We start from the raw sequence: 19,691 nt of genomic DNA on the forward strand, positions 1-19,691 counted from the left end.
GCTGTCTGTGACCGTGTCAAACCAACGATCAAAGACCGCAGATTTTAGTCGAGGATTTCAGGAATCTTTTAGAATTTCCGAAATTTGTCTCAGATGACAAAATCGGGGCTGAAATCTCACAGCGTGAGCAGGGCTTTAGTCCCTTTATTAATCTGGGGTCGCCACAATTTATCCAGCATGTGTTTTACACAGCAGATGCCCTTCCAGCTGTAACCCATCACTGGAAAACATCCATACATACTCATTCACACACATACACTACGGACAATTTAGCTTACCCAAATCACCTATACCACATGTTTTTGGACTTGTGGGGGAAACCGAAGCACCCGGAGGAAACCCACGCAAACACGGGGAGAACATGTAAACTCCAAACAGAAACCCCAACTGACCCAGCCGGGACTCGAACCAGCGACCTTCTTGCAGTGTGACTATTGTTCTACCCATTATAGATATATACAGTATATATTTATTTATATTTAGACTATACAGATTTAAGCTTTAAAAGATTTTTTTTTAAATAATCATTGCAGGTTTTCTGCTTTAATTTGTTTCTGACTCACAAGATTAGGCCTGTCGCAATACATAATTGCTGTTGTGCAAAGACTGTGCAGCAAACTCACATGCAGTGAATAGTGCACTGTTGTCTGCTTAAGTAGTTGGAGCGTTTTAATTACTCGCCTTCGCCTCATTCGAATAGTATTAGACCGCAAAGTAATGCAAATAAGATAAATGCCATCAGTACGCAATAACCAGTGATGATCTATTAATGAACCCATTTCAAATTGTCCACGTCTGCATGGTAGTGCATTAAAGAAACAATTAACTTTGACACCCCTAGATATCAACATGCTATAGTCAAATTGCAAATGATTATTTGACAGTTGTTTGCATAGCTTTTCGGTGGACTATGGCCCTTTAAAGTAAAAGTTGATCATGTTAAACCTGAAAGCATGTGCAAATACTACATATAATGATGTTTTTGCTCAAAACTGTGAAATTAAAGCAGTTCTATCTTTTATCCTATGGTTTTCTTCGGGGCATATTTGTTTTTTTACTGTGCGACTCGTGCGGGAGAGCGCTCTCTGGCCTTTGAAGGAAATTTACCACTGATCACATCACCGTACTTTCCTCGCATGATGTGCAGAATGATCGCAGCTTTTGCTAAATCGCAAATGCAATTTTATGTCTTTCAGCCCTTGCTAGTTATACAAAAGAACTGTTAGTGCTCAAAGAATAGCAACGTTTTTTTTTGTTTGTTTTTTTTTGAGAGAGAGAAGCGTTTCTACAGGTGGTTTGTCAAGCCCACTCACCTGTGTGAGGCACACTTCATAAATGCACAACAGAATAATCATGCAAATTAGGACATATATACCAAAACTTCTCATTCTTAAATGTTATTTAAATGTCCTAATATAAACATTGACACTTGGATATAGAATGTAAATATTCCTGTAAAATGAACGTGTGCCACTTTGTATTGTCACTTTTATGAAATATTTTGAAACGGAGCTCATTTTAAACCACCAGTAGCTTTCAGCAAAAAAATGTGAAAAATTCAGTGAGCATTGTTTCTATAAGAGTTCTCTGAGCTTGCTGACTTCCCCTACTAGGGCTGCAAAATATATCATTTAAGCAATGATATCCCAATGTGTACATTTGCAAGTCGCATCGCTGGATCAGCAATGAAATTTTCTAAATAGAAAAAAAAGGTATTTTACATTTAATTTGTGACCTGAATCCTACTAGACTCCCAGAAAACTTTTTTTTTTTTTTGCTCTTTTGTTTGTTTGTTTTTCAATACTTGTAATTGGGTTATTTTATTGTAGATGTCCTCTAAAAATCATCCTAATGTAATATAAAATGTATGAATTCTTTCCAAATAAAGCTATTTACTTAATCAGGTGAAATTATATTCAGTATTGAAATATATAACATCACCGAAAAACTAAATATCCCAATGTCATGTCATATTTTTCCAATATTGTGCAGCCCTGTATATGCACACATTACTAAATTACTAAATATATTGCATCATCAAAATTTCTTAATGTCATGTTATATCTATGTCTTCCGTGATAAATTGATATATTGATTACTGTGACAGGCTTACACAAGATCAAATAACTTTTGATTTATTACTCATTTGTGCAAGGTACAGTTGTAAATGCTCATTTTCTTTACACAATAATCTACAGAGTATACACAGTCCATGGCGAAATACAAAAAAAACATCAGTATTAAAAAATTATTATTCAAATATATGGATCACACTAGTTTACTCTGTTTTGATTCGCTATTTGGAACTGGTTCATACAAGTTGTTTGTAAATCATTCTGCATACACTACATGACAAAAGTCATCCCTTATTTAAGTTAAGAACAACAAATAATAGCATGACTTGTAGTTGATTATTTGGTATCAGAAGTGGCTTATATGAAAGGCAAAGGCCTCTAGATTACGCTTATTTTACCAAAATGAAACATGATCATGCCTTGATTTTTAATTATTTAATTAGGACAGTAAGATCTGACTTAGACAAAAGTCTTGTCACTGAACAGAAATAATGTCCAGTATATAATATAAAGTCATGCTGCAGTGGAAAAAGAATGAATATTGTGTATGACTCCCATGAACTTGGAGGACTGCATCCATACATCTCTGCAATGACTCAAATCACTTATTAATAAAGTCATCTGGAATGGCAAAGATGGCAAAGAACGCAAAGCGTTCTTGCAGGACTTCCAGAGTTCATCAAGATTCTTTGGATTCATCTTCAATACCCCCTTCATCTTACCCCAGACATGCTCAATAATGTTCATGTCTGGTGACTGGGCTGGCCAATCCTGGATCACCTTGACCTTGTTTGCTTTAGGAAATTTAATGTGGAGGCTGAAGTATAAGGAGCGCTATCCTGCTGGAGAATTTGCCTCATTCATCGGAATCCATCTACCTTCTGCCATTTTTCCAAATGATCAACTAAAAGTCAAGTTATTATTTGTTGTTCTCACAACTGGGATCGACGACAAGACTTTTGTCAGAGTGTAGATTGCATTATGTGTTTAGTTTGCTATTAACGATTGGTTCACAAAATACTCAAAATGTCATCAATAAAACTGAATTTTAGATAGCGATATTATACAAATGAAGATCATGCTTAACTGATGTTTCATTTGAGACCTATTTGGGTCCCACTTTATATTAAGTGACCTTAACTAATAAGCACTTACAATGAAATTAATAATTTCTTACAATATACAGTATTTGGTGTAAATGCATGTTACTACACTGTACTTATGATTGATTAAACACCTGCATGTAATTACATTTGTAATTACATTCATAATTACACTGTTGACCATCCCTTAGACCTTAACCCACCATTAAACCTATACATACCAACAAACCTGTTCCTAGCCGAACCCGAATCTCAGCTCAAGAGCACCAGAAGTCTTCTGCAATACATTATGAACACATTAAGTATATTGCATTTATATTTTGATGTACGTACACTGTAGTTAACGCCACTTAATTTAAAATAGGACCCATATTTGTTTCATTTGTACTTTATTTCAGAATATACCGTCATGTCACAGAGAAGTTAAATATTTATTTATTTTTTTTTTTTTTTAGTAAAATTGACCTAGAAATAGTATATTACGCTTAAGAAAAAGTATTTTAGCAGGAAAAAAACACACACAACGATATTGGAGGAATAAAATGCTCCTGGCTCTAAATTAAATTTTGTAGCTATTGTTTTATATGAAGGTTGAATAGATATGATTTATAAATTCAAGAATCCCTGTGGTACTATAGAACAGACAAATGTAGCATGTGACTAGCGCTGCAATATGTTTGCGATATGAATAACTGCATACGAGCAGAGCGAATGCTCCGTTTCAAAGATTTTTTTAATATCATTGGGTCAGTTTTACGGTACAGGAAGGCACTGCCGATCTCCCTGATGCGATGGGGTAGCAAAATGAAATGTCAAGATTGGTTTGTCATGGTTGGCATGAGGTTGTATCAAATTACCTCACAGACTAGTGCAGAATCCATGAATACTTTATCCGACATGCCTTCAATGGGTCTAAAATTATCACCGGAAGGTATGAATATCTAGTGCGGAACGTTGGAGAAATTGGTCACTTCTGGATTTATGGCAGAAAACTAAAAATGTATAATAGGCTTGTAGATGCTCGAAGCTGGATATCTTGTAGATTTATCCGTTTTAAAATCTCTAGGAATGTGAGGTGGAAAAAAATACACTGGGATTGAATCAAATGACCAAATTCAGCCCATCTGCTATTACTGACTCCCAGCTGTCATGCGCGACCCAGAATCCCCTCACTAGGTCACACTACAAGGATGATTTCTTAGTCAGTTTGTGAGAATACTACAACCCTGAATCAGAAAAAGGTGGGACAGTTTTGACAATGCAAAAAAAAGGGAGTAGGGATTTTAACATTTATTTTGACTTGTATTTCATTGCAGAAAACACCAAAAAAAACATTTAATGTGTTCCTCATGATTTTTATTGTTATTGTTTCCAATTTCAAATGTTGGTTTTTGCAACACATTTAAAAAAAAAAGTTGGAACAGCAAAGCTTACTACTATGTAATTTTTGCAATGTTTCCAATCATTTTCCCAACACTTAAAAGACGTTTAGAGATTGAAGACACCAAGTGATGAAGTGTTTCAGGTGTAATTTAGGCCCATTCTTCCTGCAAACAAGTCTTAAGGTGGGCAACAGTACGGGGTCTTCGTTGTCACATTTTGCACTTCGACATGCGCCACACATTCTCTATTGGATCAAGGTCAGGATTGCAGACAAGCCAGTCTAGTGCTTGTATCCTCTTCCTCTGCAGCCAGGATTTTGTAATGTGTGCATCACAGAAGTGCAAATTACAACCCCTATACTATGACAGACCCTGACTTTTGTTAGCCCTAAACTCCTGTCCCAACTTCTATTGAAATGTGTTGCAGGTCTGAATAACAGTAAAAGGATGTAGTGTATATTTACAAATGAAATGAAGTTGACCAGACAATGAAACATGAAATATTTCATGTTCATATTGGCTGCAACGAAATACGAGTCAAAGTTTAACTACTTTTATTTATTTATTTTTTTTTCATTCTCCAAGTTTCTCTGATTTGGGGTTGTACAAAAAAAAAAACGCTGTTGGATTGTGTTCATGTGAATGAGTCTAAAAAGCATCATATTCTTCTTTTTTTCTAGGTGTGTGGTGTGGACGGGTGACGACAGGGTGTTTTTCTTTAATCCCACAATGCATTTGTCAGTATGGGAGAAACCAGTGGATCTGAAAGACCGCGGAGACCTCAATCGAATCATTGAGGACCCGCCGCATAAACGCAAGAAAGATGGTGAGACTCCATTCAGGCAAAACATAACACTTTTAGATTGAATTTAGGATGAATAAAGCACAGATTGGTATGCAGGCCGTGTGTTTTCTGACCTACTTAATGGCAAATGTATTTAGAAATGAAATCCAGACAGCACAAACAAAGTTAAATCGTTTGCACTCTTTATGTAACTGAATTTCATGTGAATCATTTTTAGAAAATTCACAGACAAACTGTTGCAAGTGATACATGTTTTAAATATATTTTAATGTCATTTCTAATTTAGTCTTTTTTTTTTTTTTTTTTGGAAAACAAAGCTACATTTTCAGCATATTTTCAGCAATTGTTGCTTTTTCAGAAATATTTCTATTATATATTATTATAAATGTTAAACAGTGCTAACAGTATTAAAAAATAATTGATTATAATAATTTTTTATAATTTATATAAAAAGAAAATCTTAGCTGACAGAAGTGGCACCCGGTGTTGTTTTCTGCTGCTGTAGCCCATCTGCCTCAAGGTTGGACATGTTGTGGGTTCAGAGATGCTCTTCTGCAGACCTCAGTTGTAATGAGTGGTTATTTAATGGTGTTTTCCCACCTGCCTTATTTAGTTCGATTGAATCACACTAGAGTTTGTTTTCCCTCTTCGTGCGGTTCATTTTGGCAGGTGTGAATGTAGGAATTCGCACTCGAAAGCGCACCAAAAGCGGGCCAAGAAAGCGTACCAAGACCTCCTTGAAGAGATGGTCTCGGTACATATTCAAATGAACCCTACAGCAGTTCATTTGTGGGGAAAACATAATCCGAACGAGAACAGACCCAACCGCAAAAAGTACTGCGCCTTTTTGGACTAATCCAGCTGCATTAGTCCGATGCGCTGTGCATTATGAGATGTGGAGGAAAAATATTTGTTAACAGCACTTTACCAACATTTTTAAATTAAGAGAGAGGGGGGTGGGGGATCTGATGGATCATTGGTAATATTTTCGGAAGATGACCATGTCGCAGTTTAGCAAACTGAATTCACGCCTCTCCTAAAGTGACTTGCGATCCGCCTTCGCCATTTGCAATGCAGTGAAACATTGTTTTCCAACTGCAGCCACGCTTCATTCTTTATTTAATGTATATGACACATTACTGCATTTTGGTTCTTTTCAACTGGTTCAGACCAAAGCAATCATTGTGGTGTGAAAAGGACCTAAAACAGCAGAAAAATGCTTGTGTATCATTTAGTGCTCTTGGTTCGGACCAACTGAACCGAACCACAGATGTAAAAGCACCCTAAGTTACTATTTCCTTTCTATTAGCTCGAACCACTCTGGCCATTCCCCTGTGACATCAACAAGGCATCTGAGCCCACAGGGCTGCCACTAACTGAATATTTTCTTTTTTGGACCATTCTCTGTAAACCATAGAGATGGTTCTGCGTGAAAATCCCAGTAGATCAGCAGTTTCTGAAATACTCAGACCAGCACGTCTGGCACCAACAACCATGCCACCTTCAAAGTCACTTAAATCACCCATCCCCCCCCCCCCCCCCCCCCCCCATTCTGATGCTCAGTTTTAACTGCAGCAGATCATCTTGATGATGTCTACATGACTAAATGCATTGAGTTGCTGCCATGTGATTGGCTGATTAGAAATGTGTGTTAAAGAGCAGTTGGACAGGTGTATCTAATAAAGTGGCCGGTGAGTGTGTATATGTATACATGTATAACAAAGCTACATTTTTAGCATATTTTCTCCAGACAATTGTTGCTTTTTTCTGAAATATTTATACATCACAGTATTAAAAAAAATGATTATATTAGTTTGTATATAAAAGAAATGTATAATTTATATATAAAAAAGTAAAGTATGTTTAAAGTATGTCCTTGCTAAATAAAAGGATTAATTTCTTTAAGGACAACCGCCTCAAACTTTTTGAATCGTAATGCCCTGAAATACTAATGAGATCATGTTGGCAAGTCCAACTGTAGCCTGAAGGTAAAACTCAGATTAAGTTGCTGAAACAGTCAAGTGTTACTCATGACTTTATGATACAAAACACAGGAGCACAGTCTGCGTAAACAGATGAACTTGGCTGAAAGTTTAATCCTCGCAATGTGATAATGATGCTCAAGCTAAAGTTAAATACACCCGTCAACTACAAAACTGGTGTTCTCGTGGATTAACTAAAAGAGTAATCCAATGAAGTGACTCTGCAAATATTGAATTAGTCTGGATCTTGTCTGGAAGTTATTATACGGTTGGCTTGATTTCCCAGAGGGCTTTTCATCTTTATTGATTTAGCTTCATTTCCATTTCATTGAGATTATCTATTGATGACCTTAATTTATTCAGCACCTACTATTTAAATACGTCCATTTGAGCAAATTAGTTCTCATTGTTGCTCTGTTTTACTATTTAAAGGATCTTAATTTTATATTTGTTTCATCAACAGACGACAGCTCCAATTCTTCCTCTGGTGATGAGGAGGACGACGAAGAACATAATTCAAAGTCCAAGCGCTACAAGTACGTGCGATTGAGTCATGTAAAATACAGCACATCTATTCTGAGTCTGCTTTAATTGATGAGGATTGAGTTCGATGTGTTGTACGTCACTCACCTTAATAAATCACAGCTCAACAGGACGTCTTTGGATTATGGTGGGAAACATCTGCACTCACAGCTTGATGCGTATTTCTCAGTCTGTCTCTAGACTGGGAGATGATTTCATTGAAGTGCGAACAAATGTATGCGTGGTGATGAAAACAAGCCTACACTTAACCTTTCAAGAATTATGGGGGATTTTATTTATAATGAACAACCTATTGTTGATATCCTAACAGGCACACATCATCATAAGACATTAAAATTAGGTTAGATTTAGGTCATGATGTCAGGTTTAATATCTAGCCAACATCTAATGACAATGTTATTTTGACATGTCAAATTACGTTGATATTTGGTTTATTTTACGTTGCGCTGGAAAGTGACCAAAATCCAACATCTGATAGATGTCATAGTGGTAACGTCCACGCAACAACAAGGTGTAACGTGATTAGACATTGATATTTGGTTGATTTTAGGTTGATTTTCGGTTAGTGACGTCAGCCTGACATTGGGTTCTGTGACGTCAGTGACGTCAACCCGATTTTCATTTCCAAACAAAATCCAACGTCCCTACGACGTTGGGATACAGCGTCAATATGACATCATATTGACGTCCTGTGCCTGCAGGGATTGGTTGGCTGAAATGAATTTTATTTTAAATCTCCTCTCCACCACCCCCCCCCCCCCCCCCACCCCAAAAAAAAAATCATTAAAAGCATAGGTTTGAAAAATGCTGAGGAAAAATAAATAAGATCATGAAAAACAAAGTGCGCTGAAACTTAATGTATTATTAAAAAAGCATTTCAGAATCACTGAACAAATGTATTTAAAGGTGCAGTAGGTGATCTGCCTAAATGCTAACCGGTTGGCATAGTATCTTTAAAATACAATCACGAAATCACGAACGCCTACATTAAATATGACAGAGACCCACTAGATCATGTCATTCGTCAGTTAGAAAAATTTAAACAATGTAGGGAGCGTGTCACAGGTCGCTATTGTTCAAAAATGAATCCATGTGAATATAAAACCAACTTCACCTCAGTAAAGCAGGCTAGGTGATTTACTAATGTTTTGTTGTTAAACATTATTGATGCTGTAAAAGGACCTTATGAAACTGAAAATAGTCACATCAAGCATTCGCCGGAAGATTTCAGCTGGTGAACAACACTTCTGTGCACATAACCCATTGGTAACAACACAATCTACATCAGCTTTTGCGTGACTAAAAGAGTTAAAACATAACATTACCTGTCTAAAAGAAATACTTTAGCCATCCTTCCCCCAGTGTGCAAAAGTGACTCCAATATCCATTCAAGATTTTAAAAAGGAATTACTGGCCTGACAATATTTAATTGGATGAACTTTTTTTAGTCTTGTGTCTCACCCAGAACATAAAATAACATATAAATACATTTAGATCATTTACTTTAATCATTACTATTGGAATGTGAAGAGACTTTCAACCAGCACAACAAAAATGTTTCTGAACACAATCACCTACTGCACCTTTAATTTTATATTTACTTCTAAAATATTTGAGGATAAGAGACCCTAAACCACAAAATTTGCACAGGTTTATTTTTGATAATAGACAAACATGTATTATAAGTTATAGATTTTTTTTTTGTGGCAAAAATAATAAAAAAAAATAGGTAAACAAATGCACCATGAATATATGTTGTACATTTGCAACTGTAAATATTCGAAAAATCATCTTTTAATCAATAATGTGCATCACTAAGCACTTAAGTTTATACCAGGGGTCACCAATCTCGGTCCTGGAGGGCCGGTGTCCCTGCAGGATTTAGCTCCAACTTGCCTCAGGACACCTGCCTGGGTGTTTCAAGTATACTTAGTAAGACCTTAATTAGCTTGCTCAGGTGTGTTTGATTAGGGTTGGAGCTAAAATCTGCAGGACACCAGCCCTCCAGGAACAAGTTTGGTGACCACTGGTTTATACAAAGGCTATTTTCTCCCTATTTCTATAACCAATGGGAGTCAGGAAACAACAAAGTGAAGAATCCAACATGCAGTTTTATAAAGAGTTATCAGGCATCCAATAGTTAAAACAGGAACAAACGGTATCACGAGGTTAATCCAAAAACTTAGTCGAGGTCACTGACAAATAGGTCAGTACAGGCGGCAAAAAAAACAAACAAGAAAACAAGGCAAGAAACACAAAAACTAAACAACGAAACGCTTTGTAATGTTACAGCAAACAACAAGACTCAGCAACGTGTGTGAGAATGAGATCATTATCATTAGTCTTTACAAATTTCAGCTGGGTGTGCAATCATGGGTGATCCAGATCTGGTGCGTGGGCAGGTGCCTGATGGAAAATGAAGTGCAGTTCAGTGGCAAAATAGTTTGGGTTATAGTAAACATCCTCCATTGATCCATAAGGGCTAGATTACTGGTGCTCCTGACAATTACAATTTTTATCCCAGATTACAGCTTTTCAAATACTTTGATCTTGGCCAGATATTGTCCCATGGTTATTTATAAATCTCAATTGCAAACATTTCACATTTGTGACTGGTTTTGGGGTGCCTGGTCATAAATTTCAGTGATTATTCCATTGACAAGCTTTTAGTAAATCCTATTTAGACCATAGAGATAATATTTAATTTAACTTTTATATTTCCCACTTCATTTTTAGTCATTTTGATTTGTGTTTTTTTGTATTTGTTTTATAATTGTGTCTCTTTATAATCTGCTAGACAACTACTTCTGAGATATTAACATAATTAACCATTAAAGCTGTTGTATTTGTCTTTTGTCATCATTCAAAGACTTGACCATTCTGTTGACTGTGATGAAGATGGAAAAAATGGATCATCCCATCGAATGGTTTTACCATTGGAGCTCCGGATCGCTCATTTCAGAGACATGCTTTTGGAAAGAGGGGTGAGAAAACCAGTGACTCTGTGCTTTTACCAATTTAAAATCCATTCATCTGATGTCTGGGTTTGGCGGGAGGACTTTTAGCTTAGCTTACCATAGATCAATGAATCAGATTAGGCCATTAGCATCTCACTCAAAAATAACTAAAGAATTTTCACACTTATTTACTTACATCCTGTACCAAGATTGAAGGAAAATGAAAAGTTGCTATTTTAAGGGGCCGATATGGCTAAGAACTATACTCTCATTCTGGTGTAATAATCAAGGAACTTTACTGCTGTACCATAGCTGTAGCAGATGCAATGATATTATGCAGCACATAAAAATAGTTCTCTCACACAAATGTCTCCATGTTGTCAGGCAATCTCCCTGTGCAAGCACGTGTTCACATTAGTTATATTGACAGAAGCTAATTGTCATGTGCTGCATATTACCATTGCGCCTGCTACAGCAGCAAAGTTCCTTGATTAGTTTCTTGATTCCTAGAAAATACCAATTTTTCATGTTCCATCAGTCTCACTACATGATGTAACAGAATAATCAAGCTCTTTAATTTATGACAATTATCAAAAATATTTGGTCATTTGAGTGAGATGCTAATGGTCTAATCCAATTCAATGATTTATGCTAAGCTATGCTAAAGTGTTCTCACCAGACCTGGCTAAATGGATTCAAAAATGGTTAAACTTAACTGTTCAACTCTGGGGAGTTGCAAAATAAGCTGATCTTCAAGTATATGGTATGTTAATTTAAATAACGATGGTGATAGCAATCAATACAACAGTTCAATCCAAAAATAGGAAGGTTACACCATTATTTTGGTCCAAACTTATAGTACTTCTGCAAACACTTTAAATAAATCTTGACTGTTCGACATGCATTTGTTTGAGTGTAAGCATCCTTTATCCTGGTTGTCTTGAACAGGTGTCTGCATTTTCCACCTGGGAGAAAGAACTGCACAAAGTTGTGTTTGATCCACGATACCTGCTGCTAAATCCAGAGCAACGCAAACAGGTACAAAAACAAGAGTCTCACTTCAATAATGCACTTTTTGTGATTTTAAAACTACTAGCAAACTAAATATCTTGCTTTAGGCCCGTCTAAAAATCCCTTCATTTAAATTCTCAGATTTATGACCAGTTTGTCAAAGCAAGAATGAACGAGGAGCACAAAGAGAAAAAGTGCAAACTCCAGCAGGCGAAGGAAGAATACAAAAAACTACTGGAGGAGTCAAAAATCACATCCAAGTGAGTTTATCCAGTCCATGAGATGAAATAAATGTGCTGATGCATTAATAAAACATGTCACCAGAGCGGATTATTTATTCGGAGGAGGTGTTAATAACTGATGGCTTTTACAGTCCTGGTTTCTTTGAGTTAGTGTGTTTGATGATAACCTTGTTTCTTGCTAAAGGTCTCAGCCTCACAGAAGTAAATTCAAACACGCCGCAGGGATTAGCTCTCGGCTTTAAGCCTAAACTGAAGACTGCTTTCACTTTTTCACACTATTCTTTACCAGATTCCTTTACAGTGAAAGAACAGGAACAGAATTGAACCAATGTACTACATATACACTTGTCCTTGAAATGAAACAAACATTTGTGTGTGTGTTTGTTTGTTTGTTTGTTTTTCTGAATGGGATTATCTTAAATATTGACTGCTGAGAGATTAAGCTACTGTAAGATATAGATTGATTGTTATGACTGAAGAGATAATTAAGCTAAATTCCAGCATAATTCTGGTCAAGATCTCTTAACGCGTCCGATTTTTTAAATTAGGTTTAGATTAGTTAGTCACGTCTGGTTTAGGGTTAACTTTAGGGTTGGGGTTGGTTGGTTAGTTTATTTTAAGGGTGGGGTTTGGTTGGTTTTAGGATTTGTAGGTTGGTTGTTTTTAAGGTTGGGGTTGGTTGGTTAAAAGGTTGGTGTTGTTTGATTATAGGGTTGGTGTTGTTTAGATTTAAGGTTGGGGTTGTCTGGTTTTAGGGTTTGTAGTGGTTTGGTTGGTTGGTTGGTTGGTTGGTTTTAGGGTTGGTTGGATGGTTGGTTTTAGTGTTGATTGTTGGATGACTTTAGGGTTGGTTGGTTGGTTTTAGGATTGGGGTTGGTTGATTTGTTTTAAGGTTGGAGTTGGTTGGTTGGTGTTGATTGTTGGTTGGTTTTAGGGCTGATTGTTGGTTAGTTTTAGAGTTGGGCTTGGTTGGTTTTAAGGTCGGTTGGTTGGTTTTATGATCGGGGTTGGTTGGCTGGTTTGTTTTAAGGTTGGAGTTGGTTGGTTGGTTGGTGTTGATTGTTGGTTGGTTTTAGGGTTGATTGTTGGTTAGTTTTAGAGTTGGGGTTGGTTTGTTTTAAGGTTGGAGTTGGTTGGTTGGTTGGTTGGTTAATTAGGGGTAGGTAAGTTGGTTGATTTTAAGGTTGGGGTTGGTTGGTTTTAGGGTTGGAGTTGTTTGGTTGATTGTTTATAGGGTTGGTTGGTTGGTGTTTGGTTTTAAGGTTGGTTGGTTTTAAAGGTTAACTGGTTGTGATCAAAATTGTAAAAAGCACCATATGCATGTAGAATATGTCAGTCAGTCAGTTTTAATAATTAGTTTAAGAAAAAAACATATCTTTGTTTTTAGAAAAACAGTCCTGATGTTAGTTAGTTAGTTAGTTAGTTATGATCATCCAACACAATCTCACGGCAATTCGTAACTTTTTTTTTAGTGGCTAATTCATACGAATTCGTACTAATTCGTACAATTTAGTACGATTTGCTCATCCTCCAATGACGGTTGGGTTTAGGGGCGGGGTTAGGTGCCACGCCTCCTTTTTAAAATCGTACCATTTCGTACGACTGAACTCATACGAATTCGTACGAATTAGCCGCTAAACTGTCAAAACGTAAAATACTTACGTTTTCTCGTGAGATCAGGCTGGATCATCTGGTTTTGTAACAATTTGATTTGTTAAAATGGTTTGAAAAATTAGTATTAATAGTATTAATTTAGTTTGGTTTTGGAAAAGATTAGTTTTACTCTGTTGGTTAGTTATCATCTGAGTTTGAACATTCATATAACTTGATTAGTTAAGTGTTGGTTGTGTGATTTTGGAAAATTTTCATTCTGATCACTTGAGTTGATTAACTGCCAGTAAGTAAGTTAGTTGAAATCTTCTGGCTTTGACTTTGCATTGCATCTCATGTTTCATGTTCTTCATTTTGCAGATCAACGTTCAAAGAGTTTTCAGAGAAGTATGGGAAAGATCCTAGATTCAAACAGGTTCAGAAGAGGAAAGACCAGGAACTGTTTTTCAGCCAGTTTATCAACACACTGAAGAAGCGGGACAAGGAGAACAGAATACGCCTGAGGAAGATGAGATGAGTGTTTGAACTCTCCACACTACTGTGAACTGATTTCCTTTGACTGTTTATCAATGCGAACACACTGATAGCATCTGCCCATTCGTCTGGCCAAATGACAAGGGCAGCAGCACTGTTTGCTTTTCAGTGACGGACTAAAAAAACTGAACAAACGCACAAGCAGCTAAAGGCAGGCAGTGGTTTGGGAATTAACTCTGTATATCTGAATCTGTTTCATATTGAAGCTCTTAATCTCCGGTTTCAGAATAACAAGGTTTCTAAATCAATGCTGAACACGAATACAGAGTATGACTCGATAGAAGCATCTAAAGCCATTGACCTGTGCACACAGGCGGAAAATGATTTTTATAATAATTGTAAATAAGTGTTGACTTGCCTGGCGCTGTGCTCAAAGTGACTGTAGAAGTGAAACCTTTGTCAGAGTAAGACACAGATTCCCCAACGCATCTGTGGGAATCAGTAAGTGGTGTTGTGTATCGGTAGAGTTTTTCCAAATGTTGTCCAATGGTTTGTTGTAATTACATTTGTCATGATATCGTAAAAATACTTTTTACAAAAAAAAAAATATTGATGTACAGCTGTGTGAAGCAAATGGATTCTGTTTACGGTCAATAAGAAATTTAATTGAAAGGACTGTTTAGATATTTGGCTGCGTTCAGTTCATGGAAGTATCATTCATTTGTAAGTATGATTAAATAAATGATTTTATTTTCTTTATTATCGTTGACATCCTATTGTACATGTTGTGTTACCCACTAAAAACCATATTCAGGGCTCAACAATATGATTTTTTTAAATCTTTTGACAATGCTAAAGTTGTCAATTGTTTCATAAAACAGCTAAAAATATATATTACTTTAAAAAATATTGTTTTACAAAAATAAGATATGCCTTATAATGTTTATAAACATTTTTAAAGGAGTGAAACGGTGAATATATTGGCATACAATGCTAAATTTTGCTGTCATTTTCAAAACATTTAGATTACGCATCTAGGAAATAGCAAAGTTTTCCAACCATTCAATAAAGTATGTGGTCCTTTGATGACATTAGCCCCTTTCCTCAATTTACTTCATTTATGGATAATTTTCTTATTAGAAATTATGTAAAAAAGGGACTTTACTGTGTCTAAATCAGTTTTAAATTTTTTAACTTTACCTGTAATTCACGTTTATGATGCTATGTTAAAAATATACATAAATAAAATGGCATGTACAACATCAAACGTGTCGACAAAAAAGTTTTTTTTTCTCTCTAAGGACTGCACACTTTTAATAAAGTTTAACATCAGTTTAAACTTGTCATTTTCTCCATCTGAAATTTGAACAAAAACTGATAAACATCTAAAGACAGACCTGTTGTGAGCTCTGATGCTGTATTCACACCAGATGGGGTACGCGCTGATAAATTGCGCTATATGCGCGTAAATAGACGCGCGGACATTGAGTTTACTCGCTTCATTCATGCGTCAATTCACTTCACAACAGACGCATATTAGCGTCATGGGCGGGGCTTCTGTCTGTTCGGTGACTTTAGCATCATTGTTAAATAGCTAACATGGATGTTATTGAGGGGATAGCTGTGTATGTGCTTTAGGAAGACTGAAAAAACAGCGAGGATTCGTTTGGAGCCATGCCTGAGTCCACTAGATCCATTCTGAGGTGCACCCAGCTCTGTGAGCTCATAAACTCCTCCAGAAAATATACCTGGATGATGGAGGCTTTCAGCAGTGCTTCCGACTGAGCAGAGCCTAGTTTAATGAACTGTTGTCTGGTGTCGGCAGGAGGATTTTCACCCAGGACACCGACAACAGGCGCTACGTCATAATCACTCCTCTACATGAGAAAGCTCCTGATTGGTTAACGCAGTGCGAATGTTTGCTGAAGTTCAGATTTTCCAATTAGAGCAATTCGCATGTTACGCATGCAAACCGCTCCGCCTCATTCGCACATATCTCACCGTAGGATGTATATTCGCGTCTTTGCATTGACTTGTGTAAATCACTCGCGCTTGATGCTTCTTCTGCGTCTGGTGTGAACGCAGCATAAGACTGTTAATTAGTTATATATGGTTTTATTAAAACTCATCTGGTCACATAATTATTTTTTTATATGTATACATATTTAATAGCAAAAAATTGTGAAGAAAAACTTCATTACCCATGATGCTGTACTGAACATTCAATCAATAGAAGAGTTGCAATGTGTGCGGCAAAAGACATCCAGTACTTTGATCCGCCCACTTTCCATTAAGCATTACAAATGCAATCAGTCTCTCTCTCTCTCTCTCTCTCTATCTTTTATATTATTATTAATAGTACTGGCTTATATGAAGAAAAATAATTGGCTAAAAATTTGTCAATTTTTCCACATTTTAAAATGCGTGCTGCTGACCATGTGGCTTTTGATTGGCGCCTTCACATAATATGATATGTCATGCACAGCACATCATATTTGTAACAACAGTCTAATAGTTCTCACCTTAATCATCTTATTTGATTGTGTCATTTTCAAAGCTTCATGGGATTAAAGTTCATCCATCATTAAAATTACATTCACAGTCTTCTACTTTTGTATTTTCATCCAATTTCTATACTTGTCCTTCAAATAAATGTTTGTAATATAGTGATTCTCCTCATAGCTGCTTAGTTTGGTTTCAACTCCAATGAAAGGCCATTGTGCTATTTTAAAAGACAAAATCCTGTTACATACTTATGTAAATGCAAATCTTGTAATTTATGATAATTAATAAGCAAGATGAATCACAATTTCTAATTTGTACCAGAATTCAAATGTTTTCAAGACATGATTTTAATATGCCTAAAGCTCTGACTCAATACAGAAATCATATTGTTGAGCCTTAATTTGTTACCATGTAACAAATGTGTTATGTTTACATTTCCATCCTTTCCCTATTGTTTTATTTATTTGCGTTATTGTTATAACTGTAATACCTCAGTTAGAGCTTTCAATAGTTTTGGTTGATATTCTAATAAAAGTCATATTGTGGAGAAGCAAATAAAAACCAATTTCCGAAGAATCCGAGTGTAATAAATACAAACTCACAGTTGTCACATACAATACTGGCCACAGGAAACAAGTTATTCTTATCCGGTTCCCTCATTAACGTAGAGACGCCAGAAGAAATGTTTAATTTCATTTGTGTTCCTAGATGTATTTTAGACAAAACTATAATTTGATGAGACATTAAATGCTTCACTTTCATTCGTAACTCAGCATTGTCAAAAGACACAAACTAACAATTAACATTTCTCAGGCGTCATCTCTAATTTGAAATGTAATGAAGATGCTTTCTTTTTTAAATTACATTTGAGTGATGATTCATAAATTTGGTTGGTTTGTTAACGAGTAAACGCTTGGCATCTTACAAAGGCTCTCTTTGCTTTAATGTGGCCTGTTTTCAGCTGCATTGCTTGCAATCACAAAGCTCAAATAACCAACAACAAAGACTGCATTTCATCACCAGCAGCCTCATTAATTTAACACCACAGACATTATGACTAAAGAAACCTGCATATTTAATGAAACCGATACTAAGGCTTAAAATAAACCTGCATTTTCACACATTATGTGCACTGAGATTTCTTCAAGATATACAGTTGAAGTCTGAACTATTAGCACCCCTGTATTTGTTTTCTTCTATTTCTGTTTAATGAACAAATTTTTTTCCAACACATTTCTAAACATAATAGTTTTAGTAACTTATTTCTAATAACTGATTTATTTTCTCTTTGCCATGATGACAATATAATATTTTCTAGATATTTTTCAAGATACTAGTATTCAGCTTAAAGTGACATTTAGGCTGCATTTACGTACACTGCAGATCTTACTGGTCAAATCCAATTTTGTGACTGTATGTGATTTTTTTTTTATGACTCGCTAACATCATCTTTGAAAAGTGACTCGTATCCGATCGTCTGTATTTACACGGCACAAGACAAAAGGCGCAAAGAGCAGAAAAAAAAATAAAATATAGCAGGTGCTGACTGACAGCTGATAATAAAAGAGCAGTCTTTTCTCCAATCATTTAATCTGTTTCAAATTTATCTTATTTTCTTTTTGAAGTTGTTTTGCTACCGTTCATGACAGAAAATGTTATTATTCGTCCATATTCTTTTGACTGAGGCTTTTAAACCAATAGGCATTTTAATGTCATGTCCATAGCATGATTTCTGCATGTTTTGTATGCAATAGTTTTATATTAGTTTAAAATTTTTACAGTGTAAGTCAGAATTATTAGCCCCCCTTAGGATTTTTTTTTCTTTTTTAGATATTACTCAAACGATGTTTAACAGAGCAAGGAAATTTTCACAGTATGTCTGGTAATAATTTTTTCTTCAGGAAAAAGTCTTATTTTTTATTTCGGCTAGAATAAAAGCTTTTTATAAAAGTTTTTAATTTTTTAAAAAACAATTTTAAGGTCATTATTATTAGCCCCTTTAAGCAATTTTTTTTTTTCGATAGTTTTTTCGACGTAGTGGCACAGTGGGTAGCAAATTCGCCTCACAGCAAGAAGGTCGCTGGTTCGAGCCTCGGCTGAGTCTGTGGAGTTTGCATATTCTCCCCGTGTTCGTATGGGTTTGCTCTGGTTTCCCCCTCAAGTCCAAAGACATGCGGTATAAGTGAATTGGGTAGGTTAAATTGTCCATAGTGTATGTGTTTGTGTGTGAATGAGTGTGTATGGATGTTTCCCAGTGATGGGTTGCGGCTGAAAGGGCATCAGCTTCGTAAAAAAACATTTGCAGGATAAGTTGGTGATTGATTCTGCTGTGGCGACCCTGGATTAATAAAGGGACTAAGCCAAAAAGAAAATGAATGAATGAACGAGCCTAGTTAAGCCTTTAAATGTAACTTTAAGCTGTATAGAAGTGTCTTATCAAATATCTAGTCAAATATTATGTACTGTCATCATGGCAAATATAAAGTAAATCAGTTATTAGAAATGAGTTATTAAAACTATTATGTTTAGAAATGTGTTGAAAAACATCTCTCCGTTAAACAAAATGGGGTAAAAATAAACAGGGGGGCTAATAATTCAGGGGGGCTAATAATTCTGACTTCAACTGTATGTGCCCTCTCTTGTTAACATCCTTAAATACTCTTTTGTCCTAGTATATAGGATTTAAGATTTGAGTCTGTTCTGAAATGAAAGCGTCAGAGTTGACGTCATCCGCTACAGTTTTTAATGAAGCGCAACTCACATTGACAGGTGAACATCCAGTCCACCTGCTTACACTGCAGACACGAGGGCACATATTCAATTCATATCAGATCAATTTCCACATATGAACAAAGCCTGAATCTGATTTGAGTAAATTGGAATCCATTTAATTTTTTTCCTGCTTGAGGTTTATACTTCTGTGTTGAGTGATTGTCGTGACCCACGATGCCTGCCTTCCACACAGTCATGCATATATAATTCTGCGCTCTGTTTGTGCTGC

At 36.0% G+C, this 19,691-nt stretch overlaps 1 protein-coding gene across 1 annotated transcript in view; it reads left to right on the forward strand.

Annotated features, from left to right (window-relative positions):
• Positions 1-15,050, forward strand: part of tcerg1l (transcription elongation regulator 1 like) — a 182,222-nt gene extending 167,172 nt beyond the window's left edge. The window contains 6 exon segments of the mRNA XM_056470142.1: positions 5,241-5,386; positions 7,811-7,883; positions 10,760-10,874; positions 11,796-11,885; positions 12,000-12,118; positions 14,072-15,050. Of these exon segments, the coding sequence (XP_056326117.1) occupies positions 5,241-5,386; positions 7,811-7,883; positions 10,760-10,874; positions 11,796-11,885; positions 12,000-12,118; positions 14,072-14,228 (700 nt within the window). The 3' untranslated portion in view covers positions 14,229-15,050.
• Positions 15,051-19,691: the final 4,641 nt, after the last annotated feature.

This window comes from Danio aesculapii, chromosome 12, assembly GCF_903798145.1.
Source record: "Danio aesculapii chromosome 12, fDanAes4.1, whole genome shotgun sequence".
Taxonomy (NCBI): domain Eukaryota; kingdom Metazoa; phylum Chordata; class Actinopteri; order Cypriniformes; family Danionidae; genus Danio; species Danio aesculapii.